At 34.1% G+C, this 17,718-nt stretch overlaps 1 protein-coding gene across 2 annotated transcripts in view; it reads left to right on the plus strand.

Annotated features, from left to right (window-relative positions):
- SLCO1B3 (solute carrier organic anion transporter family member 1B3) overlaps nt 1-17,718 on the plus strand; it is a 110,302-nt gene that overhangs the window by 66,341 nt on the left and 26,243 nt on the right. For both annotated transcript variants that reach the window (XM_010361359.2, XM_030938348.1), the window contains 5 exons: nt 751-993; nt 4,717-4,881; nt 6,367-6,562; nt 7,769-7,934; nt 10,409-10,593. In XM_010361359.2, the coding sequence (XP_010359661.1) occupies nt 751-993; nt 4,717-4,881; nt 6,367-6,562; nt 7,769-7,934; nt 10,409-10,593 (955 nt within the window). The remainder of the gene's footprint in view (nt 1-750; nt 994-4,716; nt 4,882-6,366; nt 6,563-7,768; nt 7,935-10,408; nt 10,594-17,718) is intronic.

Below are 17,718 nucleotides of genomic sequence, written 5' to 3' on the forward strand. Positions count from 1 at the left end.
TATCTTGCTGATATTTCATGGATGCCTTCCTATTACTTAAACTGTATATTTTCTACCTACTAAAATAACTCATTTACACTTGAGATATAGCATTTACACATTACTCTTATACATACTTTAAGGGAAATATAGTTGAAATAAAATGGTTGAATGATCTCTAACATTTAGAGTCCAATATTTCTGGGTTACTCTTAAACTCAGATTTTCATTTTGCATCGTTTCTCATCCTCTGTGCTGTCTGGAGAGTTGCAAATGCAGGTTCCTGGGTGGTTAGGGTGGTGTGGACGGTGGTGTGGTGGTGGTGTTTATTTTCTCTAAGTATTTTTTGCCAGTTGCTTAAATTTTATTGCTGATGCTTTCTTGACCTCATCAGATGATTCCAACATTTTCAGACAACAGTGAGGATTCATATTTCTTCCATGAGTAGTTGTTAAATGGTCTGAGGAGTTAAATGTCCTATGATGACAGCTGTCCAGTCATGAAATCTGAAAGGCCACGAAGTGCACACAACCTCAGGCAATGTGAACAGTGTCATGACTGATTCCTGAAAAATAGCAATTGCAAGATGTCATCAACCTAGTTTCAGAGATAACGAAATATGAAAAGAAGAAAATAGTGTTTTAGAATTGAAAGTAAACATATAGTTTACTTTCTTCATCTATGGAAGACTGCAATCATTATCATTATTTCCCAGAACCTATTGTAGTTCAAAATGATTTTTGACTGGCTTCTTCTAACCGTTTCTCCTAGGCACTATCAGAATAACTCCTAAGGACTCTCGTTGGGTTGGAGCTTGGTGGCTTGGTTTCCTTGTGTCTGGACTATTTTCCATTACTTCTTCCATACCATTTTTTTTCTTGCCCCAAAATCCAAATAAACCACAAAAAGAAAGAAAAGTTTCACTATCTTTGCATGTGCTGAAAACAAATGATGAAAGAAATCAAACAGCTAATTTGACCAACCAAGGAAAAAAAGTTACAAAAAATGTGACTGGTAAGTATTTTAACATTAATTGTCAACTTAGAATTGTTAATCTCAATGAAAGGGAGAAGTGAGTAAAAAAAAACAAAATAAATAAAGCATACTCAAATCATCTACACTTAGCTTTCTTCTCCACTAAATTTAGCTGAATTATTTTTTCTAAAACTCCTATTAAAATTAACAAATATGTCTTGAGCACATAAAAAGGGGAAGAGGATTAGGTTTCTGCTGTTTAGAAGACAAACCAATCAAAGCTATTAACATCTGTTCCTTATAAGCCAAAAAGTACTTATTCATTTTAATATAATATGGTATAAACTGTGAGGATTAAAAGGATTATAATATTTCATTCATTTATTTATTTAACAAATGATACCAGCCATCATACTATTCCCTGGTAATAGAACATTGCCTTTATTTTTTGAGAACTTAGTGGATGATAATGAGAAGTATATAGATCATTGTAATAAAGTATCTTAAGTACTATGGTAGGTTATATTTAACTATTCTCAGGTGTAGAGATGAAATAAGGAGAAGGAAGTCAGGAGTCTGTCTATGTAATTACAGTAAGATTATTTTTCTTGGTACTTAAATTATATATACTTATTAAATTACATTAATGTATATATGAATTAAAAATGTATATATACACACATATATAATCTTAAGTATTCAAAAATGAAGTGAAAAGCAACATCAGTAATTAAGATATTTGGAGTCAATAATGTGAATTAGGATTCCTTTACCACTTGATAGTCATAACTCTTTCGAATATAAGCCATATGGGTTAATGGAGAACCATTGAGAAGCAGTAATCAAGAAAATGATCTGGCAGCTGTCAGAGCAAGATAGTTGAAGTGGTAAGGTATTGACAGCAGTTTTTGGTTTTAGTTAGCAGCTTTAGGGAGAAATGGTGAAGTAGTAAAACCTGAAGCAGTGCAACCAACATCTAAACCCTTGGCACTTTTTCAGGTTTTCATTGAAGTAAACTTACAACCTTTCCAAAGTAACCCATATTCTTTCTCTCATCAGTTCTTTCACTTACCTTTGTTGTTGTTATTTTCTCCCGTCCACCACACTAACCCAAGAGCAATGGGATGCTGGAGCCTTGTATATTCACTCATTAGAGTGGATTCCTCAATTTCAGCTGCGTAGGTAGCTTTAAATTGTCCATGGTAGGAGAATTTACCACCATGTGTTACCATGGAAATTGAAAAATATTACAAATCGGGTTTGTTTCCCAATGAATCTGTTGTTAAATGTTTACCAGCACATCATTATGAGTTTTTATAGTTTAACATGCCTACTAAAAATATCATATCAAGGATTTTTTATTTTGTCTATTTTGTCTATGCTATGTTTCTACTTTAAGCCAATCCATAACAATTAATGATTTTTTTTTTTTTTTTTTCCTGAGACAGAGTCTCACTCTGTCACCCAGGCTGGAGTGCAGTGGCATGATCTTGGGCTCACTGCAACCTCTGGCCCCTAGGTTCAAGCAATTCTCCTGCCTCAGCCTATAGAGTAGCTGAGACTACAGGCGCACGCCTCCGCATCCAGCTAATTTTTTGTATTTTAGTAAAGCCGGGGTTTCACCATGTTGCCCAGGCTGGTCTGGAACTCCTGAGCTGAGGCAATCCACCCACCTTGGCCTCCCAAAGTGCTGGGATTACAGGCGTGAGCCACCGCGCCTGGCCAATTAATGGATTTTCTAAACCAATAAGGACCAGGGTTGACTGTGAGCCCAAAAAGAATGAAGAAGATAATAAGGTGCAAATAAAGGCGCAACTGTAAACATTGTCTATATTATGAGCTTTTTTTTTTCTTTAAGGGTAGTGACATGAATAGTAAAGTGAATTTTAATTAGGTGCCCATTAGGAATGGCTAAAATACTAGAAAGACAAATTAGATTTATTCTATACGTTCTTGAATAGAACTAAGACTAATTGATTAGAAGGCAAAGGAAATTTCAGTTCGTTACAAAGACAACATGTAAACAATGAGAACTGTTCAAAAGTTGAGCAAATTGTTCTGAGGTAGCGTAATGTCACTTGAGTTGTTTATTGATCCATTTTTTGATGGATCAACATATAGTGAGCTATGATTGTATGGAAGTTCAGTTTATATGACATCCGAGTTCCTATTTACTTCAAAACTTTAACAATTGGTTAATCCACATGTTCCATTTATTTTGAGCAAAGGTCATGACTCTCTTAGAATGCCTCACAAATCACTGGTGATTCTTCCTCACTGGGGAGACCTAAGGACCTAAGGAGGGAAGTTTGACGCTTTGTTTTAACAACTTTAAATATTTTTTATTCCTGCTATACATTTTCTTAACTCTTTTCTGTTCTGTGCCATTTCCCTGTCTTTCCTTATTATTATAATCAGAGGAAACAAAGTATTTATTTGTTACCGTTTGAAAGTACTGTCCATATCTAATGAAAATCTTTAAAGGTCTATGGAGAGCAAGATCTTTCAAAGCCCATATCATCCATCTCTCAGTAACCATATCTCGGACTTTCTTGCTGTACTCTGAAACTTCCTGTTGTTCTAAATAGTTCCTTCCACTTTTATCTCATATTATGGCTGATTGAGTTGGCAATCACAGACCCAGATCACATAATTTCTGCCATGGACAGAAGTTAGAAGTTTGTTACCGCACCTACTTGTAGGCATAGGTTGTTGTACTATTACTGTCATAATGTCACTTGGGACCAACATCGTTCTCCCCTGCCTCACCTTCTTGCATCTTACTATAAGGAATTTATAATACTGCCAGATTTACTGAGGCAGTATTTTATGGTACACAAGCTATATACCAGGGAAAAAAGAGGTCTGAGCCCTCATACTGATGTTTTCTTTAAATTTTTTTAATATTAGTGCTCTTATTTCTGTGTCTTAGATTATACTATCTTTAATTTAAATTTATATTTAACAATTACAGTTTTAATATAATTATGTTAAATGCTAATAAATAAGGGACATCACATTTCCCTCCCTCCCTCCCTTCCTTCCTTCCTTTCTTCCTTCTTTCCTTCCTTTTGTGACAGGGTCTGTCCCTGTCTCCCAGGATGGAGTGTAGTGGTATGAACATGGTTCACTGCAGCCTCAACCTCCCTGTCTCACACGATCCTCCCACCTCAGCCCCCCAAGTAACTGGGACTACATGCATAACCCACCATGCTCAGCTAATTTGTGTATTTTCTGTAGACAAGGGATTTCATCATGTTGCCTAGTCTGGTCTGTAACCCCTGGGCTCAAGCGATCTGCATGCCTCAGCCTCCCAAAGTGCTGGGATTACAGGCATGAGCCACTGCACCTGGCGAACATCACATTTCTGATTCACTTTTTTTTTGTTTCTTGGACACTAAGCATATTGCCTGGTACCCAATTGAAAACCAAACATTTATTGAATAAATGAATAGGTGAATTAGTCTATATCTAATAGTATGGTAAAGTGCCAAAGATAACCAAATATTAAGTGAACAAAGCAAGTTAAAAAATACCATTTATGTATCATCCTATTTGACGTTAAAATGAAGGAAATAAATAAATAATAATATACATATGGAAAATACTGAAGGAATATATTAAAAACTTGACAGTAGGATTGCAGGGTACTATCTCTGTGTTATGTCTTTTGTAACTTTAAGTCATATAACTTATATTTACAAAATTCAGATATTAGTATATATTTTATTATTGAAATATCTTATTTTTATAACTCTATAGGTTTTTTCCAGTCTTTGAAAAGCCTCCTTACCAATACCCTGTATGTTATATTCGTGCTTTTGACATTGTTACAAATAAGCAGCTTTATTGGTTCTTTTACTTACGTCTTTAAATATATGGAGCAACAGTATGGTCAGTCTGCATCTCAGGCTAACTTTTTGTTGGGTAAGACATATTTTTTACCTGTTTGCTTGATAAACGAAACACTACTGAGTACTTGTGTTCCAATTCACATTTTATTATGAAGGTGATTTTATATTTTACTAAATATAATCTTATTATCTCTCAAACTTTACAAAATTTCTCCATCTTGTGATATCGTCATCGTTTTGCATTTGAGGTTGCATCTCATGTTAGGTGAATTTAATTCTATAGGTGAAATTCTAAAGAAAAAAATTGCTTGTGAATAATACATTTAGATGTGGTATCTGCATAATTGGATCTTATACTACTGAGATCCTAAGACAAACCCTTTTATAATATAACCATTATAATCCTATAATTCATGGACTGAAATAAGGCCTCAGCTACTTACAAAACACATAATATTAATGTTTTCAGAAGGAGAATAAATTTAAACACATTACAAAATATGCGTGATTCAAAACAAATATCATATTTTAGAGAGGGTTTTTTTTTTTTTTTTTTTGCTACAATACCTATTTTCAAAGTCATATTGAGACTTTCTCCTTATGGAAAGTTTATCTTATATCACTTTTCCCACAACTCCAGTATTGTAGAAATCTTGTAGAAATTTGATAAATATTTGATGAGTTAAACAATGTATCAAATGGTAGGTATCTAGGTCATATGTACACAGGAATGCAATAATTAGAAAATCTATATACTGAAGCATTGGAACAGGCTTCTGGATGATCTCCCTGTTGAACTGACAGGTTTAAACTGAAAGGTTAAGTTTTGACTCGCAATAACCTGGCTTGAGTTTTTTGTTAGAGGAATCTTCACCTTAATAACACTTACAGGACCGTGAAATGGAAAAGTTGTAAGAGGGATCAATCATTTTTAATCCTATATGTAGACATTTTTATCTATCAGGGTATATATGTGTTTTATGAATAATAAAGAGATTAGTTCAAGAATTTAATTCTAAAGCCTTGGGCAAAATTGGAGTGAGTTATTGAGGATTGAAACTCTGTTTTGAGAGATGTAAAGGATTTTAGGTGGTAGGATAGAAATCTCAGAGGAAGAAAGATTTTGTTGTTGTTGATTGCCAAAAAAAAAAAAAAAAAGAAAAGAAGAAAAAGAAAGCTCCTCATAGAAATAACCGTTTTAGACACATAAATATTCTTAGCCACTGCCTTTTGCTCGTGAGGAAGCCAAGCCCTCATAATTGGCCAAAATAAATTATTTTTGTCTCTCATATGGTATACTTGTCCCTTACCTCCACCCTAGTGTGCCAACCTTCTCTTTTTTATTTTTTTGAGATGGAGTCTCGCTCTGTCGCCCGGGCTGGAGTGCAGTGGTGGGATCGCAGCTCACTGCAAACTCCGCCTTCTGGGTTCGCCACCCTTCTCTTAAAGAAATAAGAAAGGGTGAATTTGGTTGATATAACTGGATTCTATAAATAAAGACGTATCAGAAAAACCAGATCCATGTAATTATAGCTTTTTTCTCTTCTTTTATTTCTAGGAGTCATAACCATTCCTACGATTGCCACTGGAATGTTTTTAGGAGGATATATCATTAAAAAATTCAAATTGTCTTTAGTTGGAATTGCCAAATTTTCACTTCTTACTTCGATAATATCCTTCTTGTTTCAACTTATTTATTTCCCTCTAATCTGTGAAAGCAAATCAGTTGCCGGCCTAACCTTGACCTATGATGGGTTTGTATATATTGCTATATAAATTGTGTGATATGTTAACCATTGAATTAAAAGATTATGTGCAAGTAAAATAGGGTAGAAAACAATTGTAATTAAACTTTATTTTAATTGAGAGAAATTGCAATTTTCAAATTCTTAAAATGTCCATTTCCTGAGACGATAAAAATTTGTTTTATTCCTTAAGGAAAAGCTACATAGGTTGAAATAATAACACCTATAATTTATGGGTAATTAAAATGAGTGGTGGACACTTTTACCCCAGTTTTATAGATGTAAAAGTAAGATTTAGAGAAATACACACATTATATGGCTAGCAATGTTAAGATTAAGACACAAATTTGAGATATTAGAGGTATCATATGTCATTAAATAAAATTATTCATAATGTATTTTCTAAATTAACAATCTACTTATTTTTCTTAATTTAAATTATATACTCATTTGAAGATATTTCATAAATCCTCAATAATGATCATATCTTTACAAAACAAATAACTTGAAATGTTTAAGCTTAAACATTATACAAATAACATGTTTTATAATTTTAGTCAAAATATAAAATTATATCTTGTAATTTATAACTATATTGTAAAGTAAATCAGTATAAACAATATTATAGTTTTATTCAAAAAATATACAGAGATTTTTTATCCTTTTTCAACTGATTCTATTATTTTTTATTTTTTATTCCTCAGAGGTTTAGCTTTAACCACATCGAATTCTTTTTTTATGTAGTTAAAATACAGATTGCAAAATTCCACAATGTTAACTAACATGCGTAGATTCAGAGAATTTTAAAGGAACGTCAATCTAATGCCATTACTTCCCTGAAGAGAAAGTGAATCTCAGAAAAATGAAGTTACTTATCTAATGTAAAGTTTATTTGATAGAATGATAAAGACCTCTTGTCTAAGTCTTATCTAACCTCTTTTATTTCTTTTTTAAGTTTTACTTTTTCTAGGTCTTAAGTCATGTCTTGGTAAAGAAGGAGAGTTAAAAGTCAATAAGCATTACAAAAATTGCCATTTAGACGTCAGCAAATCAGATTTCTCCAATTAAAGGAAAACCCCTTCTCTTATTTCTCTTCTTTTCCCCTTCTCTTCCTCCTCCTCTATTTCCCCTCTCCTTAACCCTTGTCTCTCTCTTCTCCTCCTTCTCTACTTCCTCTTTCTCTTTTTTTGATATATTTCTATCATATATTTTCAGAAATAATTCAGTGGCATCTCATATAGATGTACCACTTTCTTATTGCAACTCAGAGTGCAATTGTGATGAAAGTCAATGGGAACCAATCTGTGGGAACAATGGAATAACTTACCTGTCACCTTGTCTAGCAGGATGCAAATCCTTAAGTGGTATTAAAAAGTCTACAGTGAGTATTAGTTTTTGCTTTTTCTCCTCTCCTTAATCAAAATCACAGATTTAATAATTACTTATCAAATCTTCCTATAACTAAGGTCTCCAATAAAAAGATTAAATAAAAAGATTCCAGTATTATCTGTCCTCATGATAGCTGTGAAGTATAAAAAAAGCTTCATATAAAACTCTGCTTAGGACACAATCAGACTTCTCTGTTGCTTGATTTCTAATTAGAGATTACCCACTTTTTATCTTGAGATTTTAAGAATATGACCTGTTAGAATTTGAATGCATTTAGGGTATCTAAGAAGTCTCTCATTTGACTAAAGCACATGATTTTTATTAATTTGGAATTACTTTACCCTTCAGAAGTTAGGGGAAAGTTCAGAATTAGCCAGTTGTCAGCACTACCCGCTTTATGAGGACAACGATCTGTTTGCATTTTAATATATACATCCTGATAAGTTTAGCTAGGGACTCACTGTGGCCTTGGACTTTCTAAGAAATTAGTCAAGGCTTCATGTTTACTCGAATTCCCTATTCTTGTTTTCCTATTTTGATGCTCCCAAAGCTGGCACTTCTTTAACTCAGTATAATTTAGTATCCTGCTCACTGACTGCCAACATATCAGTTGGAAATTCCATTTCTTTCTTAACTCAAAGGGTTTTTTTGTTTTTGTTTTTGTTTTCTTTCCATGTGACACATGGATTTTTCCCAATATCCTGGGTAACTCCCAATGATTGGAAATTAGGTATGCTCTTCCCCATACGTACAATCAATTCAACATCTCACAAAGTTGCATAACTGTTTTTCAGGCCCTTTCCCTATTACCAACATTAGCAATACAGTCAGCTGTGATTATGACTCCCTACCACATTCTTCTATGCTTCAATTCTAAACATTTTCTATCTTTCCCTTGCCCAATGTCCTACCAATGTATTATTAAATGGCATGGAGAAATTTGAAGAATAGAGCATCCTAGTTTCCTTGAAGATAGGCTACAACTTTAATAAACTTGCACATATGTGGCCCAAAGACTATACTTAAAAGCTCACATCTCATATTCATCAGCTCTAGTACCTTTCAGTAAGGGTGCCCCATTTAATCCCTGGTCCCATGTTGTCCAGAAGTGAAGATCTGAAAGATACATGATGTTAGTATAATATCCTAAAGACAGCTCTGTCTACATGGAGACATCATCTTAATACTGGCAATGGCTATACCATGGATGGGTGGGGGGGGGGGGCTACTGCAAAGTTCCTTTACTAAATCCTCAGTAAAATTGTTAAAATAATGCTCTCTGTATCAAAGTTTGGTTTCATTGGCCAATGTGCTTGCTCCATAAAAGATTCCTCCATATTATTCTTATTGAAAAAAAAGAAAGGAAAAAAGGAATCTTTCTTGAACCATACAAGTATGGATTTAAATTCTTTCTTTCTTTCTCTTTTTCTTTTCTTTTCTTTTTTTTTTTTTTTTTTTTTTTTTGAGATGGAGTCTCGCCCTGTCATCCAGGCTGGAGTGTAATGGCACGGTCTCAGCTTACTGCAACCTCCACCTCCTGGGTTCAAGTGATTCTCCTGCCTCAGCCTCCCAAGTAGCTGGGATTACAGGTGTGCACCACCACACCTGGCTAATTTTTTTGTATCTTTAGTAGAAATGGGCTTTCACCATGTTGACCAGACTGGTCTCTAACTCCTGACCTCATGATCCACCTGCCTCGGCCTCCCAAAGTGTTGGGATTACAGGTGTGAGTGACCGCACCCGGTCAATTCTTTTACAAGTTCTCCTTCAGTAAATAGTCTTTAGCAGTAGTAGTTACAAGATGAACTTAAATCTCTAGTGTAGAATCAGAGCAGAATTTATTAAAGCCACCTAACAACATACACTGCCTACCTGATGAAATCTCTAAAATCACTTGTTCCTAATATTCCTCTTCTATACTCTAACCATTAGCCAGGACATTCTTTTGTGTTAAATCTTTCTAGTAATAATATAATATGTTTTATTACCTGTCATTATGGTCTTGAATGTTGCTTTTGCCTTCTTAAGTAGAATTCTGGCACCCCTGCCTGGCTCTATTTCCCCTGCACTCTGTCCCATTTTCATGAGTGGCTAGATTTTGTCCCTTTTCAAATTGCTATATTTTCTGGATCCTTTGGTAGTTCTTTCCCAGAGTAAGTCACTAATACTTAGAACCTGTCAAAGAGAGTAAGAATGTGTATTTTAGAAAGTAAATATGGGTGGAAGAGAAATATTTTAAATAATGTATATTAATGAAAAAATTATATACAGAATTTCATACACTAATTTCTTAACTTCCTAAATTCAGGAAGCTATTTTGCCTTTCAGTATTAAGCAAGTATATTTTTATAACATTTTTTAAACTAAATATTTTAGTTTGAGACTTCCTTAAATATAATGAAATGTATTCATAGCCCTGTTGTATTTGGCAAATATATTTAGTAATATTTCAAAAACTATTTTTAGGTGTTTTATAACTGCAGTTGTGTGGAAGTAACTGGTCTCCAGAACAGAATTTACTCAGCGCACTTGGGTGAATGCCCAAGAGATGATGCTTGTACAAGGAAATTTTACATCTATGTTGCAATTCAAGTCATAAACTCTTTGTTCTCTGCAACAGGAGGTACCGTATGTATCTTGCTGATTGTGAAGTAAGTATGACGCTTTGAAACATTGTCACATATATTAGACTAAAACACACCTAATGATAGGCATATTTGTATGTATTTTGAGCTCAAATTCATATTTTGTCAATTTTTAATTCTTTGAGAATGCATTTTCTTAGAATTATTTTGATCTTTCAATGCCATCATTAATAATTTTTGTTTCCAATACTTCCATTGTCAAATCTAGGCTCTATACTTTCTTCTCTTAATAAAAATCTTAAGGCACACACTGATTGACAATTGCCTCGATAGTAGAAGAATCTTTGTGTGATTGTAAAAGAACTTGTAATTTTGAGTTGCGTTGCATCCTAATGAGCCAGTTAGAGTAAATTATCTGTTGATTTCATTGAAGAAAACATTTAGCAACCAGGTATAAATATAAACTTCAATTTGTAATGAAATTCTAATGCTTTCAGTTCACCCATAGCATGGCTGTTGACCTGGTATCTCACGATACTCTTGTAGACATAAGAAAAATATGTGTAAATAATTCATTCCTTTTTTCACTTATAAAACAGTGTTTTAGACAGGATATGATGAAGAATATTTCTTAGTAAGTAAAACCAATAAGGTACCTGTTGTCTCACAGCTTAGAAAATGACAAGACTGATGTGAGACAAATAAGTATAAAAATAAACTGATAATTACACATTGCTCTTTGTCTTAATAAGGGAAAAGGCTTCCAATTAAAGGAATAAAAAGAGACATTAAATTTAGGATTAAAGTAATGGGGTGTGACGGGAAAGATTCACAGAGTACATCTCAAAAGAAGTGACATTATATCTAAGGAGGTAAAGAAAAAGCCAAATGAAGGGCTTTCAAGGAGAGGGTCTAGGTCTTGTTTCCTTAAGACAGGAAAGAGCTAGAATTTTTGAGGAATGAAAAGAAGCCAGTTTACTGGAACACACTGAGTGAGAGGGGTATGGCAGATGATGTTTGGAGAGTTAGCAGGGAAGCAGATAATGTGTGCCCTACTGGCCAGGATAAGCACTCAATCACCTAAAACTGGAAACATGTAAAGACATGCATGTAGATCTTAAAAATATACGTGATAAGTAGAGTGACCTGGGGTAACATTTAATTGTACTTTTAAAACCTACTAGTTGATCATAAGTTCACGGCCAGTCAACAGCACAACATGGTAGAAAAAAAAAAAAGGAGGCCGGGCACGGTGACTCATGCCTGTAATCCCAGTACTTTGGGAGGCCGAGGCAGGTGGATCACGAGGTCAGGAGATCAAGACCATCCTGGCTAAAAGGGTGAAACCCCGTCTCTACTAAAAAATGCAAAAAGTTAGCCAGGCGTGGTGGCCGGCGCCTGTAGTCCCAGCTACTCAGGAGGCTGAAGCAGGAGAATGGCGAGAACCCGGGAGGCGGAGCTTGCAGTGAGCCGAGATCGCGGCCACTGCACTCCAACCTGGGCCACAGAGCCAGACTCCGTCTCAAAAAAAAAAAAAAAAAAAAAAAAAAAAAAAAGCAACCAACAATGTGTTTTAACTTTTGTTAACATGAATATAAACCTGTAAACTAAGTAAGTTTACAGTTGTTAAATTTTCACCCTGCCTGCAAATTTTATTAAATTCTGTACCATATATATTCCACAAGTATAGTTTCATCTTAATATAAAATGTCTATTCAGAAGAAGCCTTCTATATTTCCAAATTACAAATTCATTAACTTATAAAAATTCACCTCAAAATTTCATACTAGTTTACATCTCAGCATGTTTTAGCTCCTTAATTGAAACCTTTTCATGAGAAAAGGAGAGTTTTAAAAACATTGTTCCAACCTTGAATATAGTTATGTTTTATCCTAATTAAAAAGTAATTAAATCAACATTACCACTTATCAAAGCATTTATTAATTTCTCACCGGCCTTTGATTTCCTTTGTATTTATTTATTTATTTTTAAGAAAAGTTTTCTAAAGTTGACTAGAGAATGAAAATATAAACTTCATTTTATTAATGATTTTCTAATGCTTACATCGTAAGGCTATTGCTAAAACTAGACTAAGCAGGAGTGTAAACATTTACTCATCCAGTACATATTCATTATGTGTGTCAGCCACAGATCCATGCACTGAGGATGCAAATGTGAATGAAAATGATAAAACTTCATTAGCATCCAGTGGGGATAGGGAATGGAGAGTGAATGTATACAGAAGAACTAGTAAACAAATAAGCAAGTAAATATGTAAACCAGGGTAAATGTGAAGCATTAGAAAGAAAAATCAATCAGAGTCAGAAGATAGAAAAAGTGGGGATAGGTAAGAGACACTAGTTTAGATATTGTGCATTGAAAGTTATATGACAAGAGACCTAAATGAAGACATGAAGAGAGAAGCTACAAGCCATGCTAAATGAGGACAGGAAAGGAACAAGCTAGGCAAAGTAGAGGAAAGACAAAGGCCCTTGTGTGGAGCATACTTGATACATACAAGGATAGAAAAAAGCATGTGAGGAAGAGAGAGGTATGAAGTACAATGACTGAGGTAGCATGGTCCAGATTATATTGTTCAGAGGAAAGGCTTTGGAGCTTATTCTAAGTGTGTTCAGAAGCCCCAGAGGGTTTACGCATTAGTGTTACCTAATGCTTTGGCTTACCTAATGAGAAGATCACTCTGTGCATGGCACGTGTTTTTGGAAGACAAGAATGAAATCAGGGAAAACAGAAGGCTATGATCATTCTTCATGATGAGGTATTATTGAGCATGGTTATGATAAAGGAAGTGGGAAGATATTTGTGCTTCATTCTTTGTTTTGTTTCATTTTCTAAGTCAAAGCCAATACGATTTGCTTGTTGATTGAATGTGGCATGTGAGAAAGAGAATTTAAGGACGATCCCAAGGTTCTGGCTTGAGCTCTGGAAAGATGGTGATACTATTGAACAAAAGGGGAAATATGAAGGAAGGGTAGTTTGGAGGAAGTGTAAAAGCAATATTTCTTATATCCCTGTAAAACTGAGCTGCCTGTTAGGTATCTACTGACAATGAATATGTAGAATTCACCATTTAAGAAAATCATTAAAACCATAGACACAAATCTTAGAGTTTGCAACATAAACAGATGCTATTTAAATCCAGTGGCATATTGAGATGTTCTAGGGACTGGGTACAGATAGAAACTACATCCTAAGAACAGCAACAGGCACTCTAACTTTAGAGATTAATAACAGAAGGAGAAGACACTGAAGGAAACTGAGGAGGTCCCATGAGTTATGAGGAAAACTGGGAAAGGATCATGTCCTTGAAGCACAGTGAAGAATATATGAAGAAGTAATGAATAAAGAAACTATGTCAAGGCCTGCTGAGAGTTCATAGGAGTTAGGGACTAGGAAGTGACCACTGGATTTCATTATATACTCATCATTGTTAACCCTAAACAAAACTAGTGCATGAAGGTGGGAGGTGAAACAAAAAGGTTGTTTTGGTTGTTTTAAATTTTTTCATTTTTATGGATTTAGAGATACAAGTACAGTTGTGAAACATGGATTATATGAGGCAGTGGTAAAGTCTGGGGTTTAAAGTTCCCATCACCTGAATGGTGTACTTTATATTCAGTAGGTAGTATTTCTTCCCTCCCACTCCCTTCCAACCTCCCACACTTTAGAGTCTCCAATGTCTGTTATTCCACTCTGTACATCCTTGTGTGCCCATTGTTTAGCTCCCACATCAAAGTAAGTACATGCATTTTTTACTTTCTGTTTCTGATTCATTTCACTCAGGATAATGGCATCCATTTCTATCCACATTGCTATAAAAAGACATGATTTCATTTTTTTTATTGCTCACTAGTATCCCATAGTATATACATATATACCAGTGCTTTAATCTAATTATCAGTGAATGGAAATTTAGTGATTAGTGATTCCATGACTTTGCTTTGTCACTAGTGCTGTGATAAGCATACAAGTCAGGAGGTGTCTTTTTAATAAAATGATTTCTTTGTCTTTAGGTAGACACCCTGTGGTGGGATTGCTGGATTAAATGGTAGTTCAATTTTTAGGTCATCAGGAAATCTCTGTACTGTTTTCCATAGAGGTTGTACTAGTTAACATTCCCACCAACAGTATATAAGCATTCACTTTTCTTCTCATCTTCACCAACATCTCTTGACTTTCGACTTTGTATTAATAGCTATCCTGATGAGTATAAGATGATATCTCATTATGGTTTTAATTTTCATTTCTCTGATGATTAGTGATGTTGGGCATTTTTATATATTTATTGGCCATTTGTATGTCTTCTTTTGAAAAATGTCTATTCATATCCTTTACCCACTTTTTAATGAGGTTTTTTTTCTTTTTTTTTTTTTATTGAGTTGTTTGAGTTCCTGGTAGATTCTGGATATTAACCCTTTTTCAGGTGCATTGCTTATAAATATTTTCTCCCATTCTGTGGGTTGTCTGTGTACTCTGTTGATTATTACTATTTTTTTACTGAACAAAAATTTTGTAGTTTAAGTAAGTTCCATTGGTATATTATTTTGTTGCATTTCCTTTTAAGTCTTTAAACCATCTTTTTTTTTTTTTTTGAGATGGAGTCTGCTCTGTTGCCCAGGCTGGAGTGCAGTGATGCGATCTCGGCTCACTGCAAGCTCTGCCTCCTGGGTTCACACCATTCTCCTGCCTCAGCCTCCCGAGTAACTGGGACTACAGGTACCTGCCATCATGCCTGGCTAATTTTTTCCTTTAGTGAAGACGGGGTTTCACCATGTTATCCAGGATGGTCTCGATCTCCTGACCTCGTGATCCACCTGCGTCAGCCTCCCGAAGTGCTGGGATTTTTAATCCATTTTGAGTTAATTTTTATATATGATGAGAGATATGGGTTCAATTTTATGTCTGTATATATGGTTCTCCAATTTTCCCAGCACCATTTCTTCACTGTGTATATATTTGTTACTTTGTCAAAAATCAGTATGTTGTAGATATGTGACTTTATTTCTGTCTTCTCTATTCTGTTCCATTGATCTACGTGTCTATTTTTATACTAATACCATTTTATTTTGGCTTATAGACTTGTAGTATAATTTGAAGTAAGGTAATGTGACAACTTCAGCTTTATTTTTTTGCTTAGGATGAATTTGCTAATCAGACTCTTTTGATTCCATATGAATTTTAGGATTTACATAGGTAATTTAATAAAAATTGTGTTGAATCTGTAGATTGCCTTGGGCCAGAGAGTCGTTTTACACAATGTTTATTATTCCAATTCATGAACATGAGATGTTTTTCTATTTTTTATGCCATATATAACTTTTTTCATCAGTGTTTTGTAGTTCTCCTCATAGAGACATTTTTACCTATTATTTTAAATGTTTCACATTTTTTGTATCTATTGTCAATAGGATTCAGTTGTTGATTTGGTTTTGAGCTTGATCATTATTGGTGTATGGAAATGCTACTGATTTTTGTACATTGGTTTTGTATCCTGAAACTTTACTGAAGTAGTTTATCAAGTCTAAGAGACTTTCAGAGGAGTTTTAGGGTTTTCTAGGTGTAAGATTATATCATAAGTGAAGAGGAATAATTCAAATTCTTCTTTTCTCATTTGGAGACCTTTTATTCCTTTGTCTTGCCTTATTGCTCCTGATAGGATTTCCAATACTATGTTGAATAGGAGTGGTGACAATGGGCATCCTCATCTTGGGTCCATTCTTAGAAGTAATGCTTATAATTTTCCCCCATTTGGTATGTTATTGACTATGGTTTGTCATATATATGATTTTTATTATTTTAAAGTATTTTTCTTCTATGCCTAGTTTGGTAAGTGTTTTTATCATAAAGAGATGCTGGATTTTATCAAATTTTTTTTCTGCATCAATTGATTTTATCACATGCTTTTTGAAAAAAGAAATTTCTGTTAATTTTGTAAATCACATTTTTTGATTCACCATCCTTGCATTTCAGGAAAAAGTCTACTTTTCATTGTGTTGAACCTTTTGATGTGCTGCTGAATTTTATTTTCTAGAGTTTTTTTTTTTTTTTTTTTTTTTTTTTTTTTTTTTGAGGATATTTGGATCTGTGTTCATCAGGGATATTGATGTGTGGTTTTCTCTTCTATTTGTCATGTACTTGCCTGCCTTTGGTATCAGCATGATGCTGACTTCATAGGATTAGTTGAAGAGGATTCCTTCCCCTTTGATTTTTTGAAATAGTTTTAGTAGAATTGGTATTATTTCTTCCTTTTTGGTCTGGCAGAATCTGGCAATAATTTTCTCTGGTCCTGCACTTTTTGTTGTTGTCATAAGGAGATTATTTTTATTATTACTAATTCAATTTAATTACTCATTATTGGTCTGTTAAGGATTTCTATTTCTTCCTGGTTCAAACTTGTGAAGTTGTATGTTTCCAGGAATTTATCAGTTTCCTCTAGGTTTTCTGGTTTGTGTATGTAGAGATGGCCATAGTAGTCTCTGATGATATTTTATATTTCCGTGGCAATAGTTTTAATGACACCATTAATATTTCTGATTGTACTTATTTGAATCTTCTTTCTTTTTTTGGTTAATCTACTAGTAGTCTGTCTATCTTACTTATATTTTCAAATAACAACTTTTTATTTCACAGATCCTTTGCAATTTTTTTGCCCAAATTTCTGTTATATTTGTTCTTTAATATTTACTATATTCTGCTAGCTTGGGGTGCAGTTTATCCTTGTTTTACTAGTTCTGTGAGGCATGACATTAGATTGTTAATTTGATATCTTTCTATCTTTTTGTTGTAGGCATTTAATTCTAAAAACTTCCCTGTTGGCATTGACTTGTTGTATCTCAGGGGTTTTGGTATGTTGTGTCTTTATTTTCATTCACTTCAATTTCTTAATTCTGTTTGTTTTTTTGAGACAGAATCTTACTCTGTCACTCAGGATGGAGTGAAATGGTGTAATCTTGGCTCACTGCAACCTCTACCTCTTGGGTTCAAGCAATTCTCCTGCCTCAGTCTCTTTAGCAGCTGGAATTAAAGACATGTGCCACTACACCCAGCTAATTTTTTTCATTTGTAGTAGAGATGGAGTTTCACCATTTTAGCCAGGCTGGTCTGAAACTCCTGACCTTAAGTGAGCCACTACACCCAGCGTCATTTCAATTTTTTTTAAAAAAAATTCTG

Source organism: Rhinopithecus roxellana, chromosome 10 (assembly GCF_007565055.1).
Source record: "Rhinopithecus roxellana isolate Shanxi Qingling chromosome 10, ASM756505v1, whole genome shotgun sequence".
NCBI classification, from domain to species: domain Eukaryota; kingdom Metazoa; phylum Chordata; class Mammalia; order Primates; family Cercopithecidae; genus Rhinopithecus; species Rhinopithecus roxellana.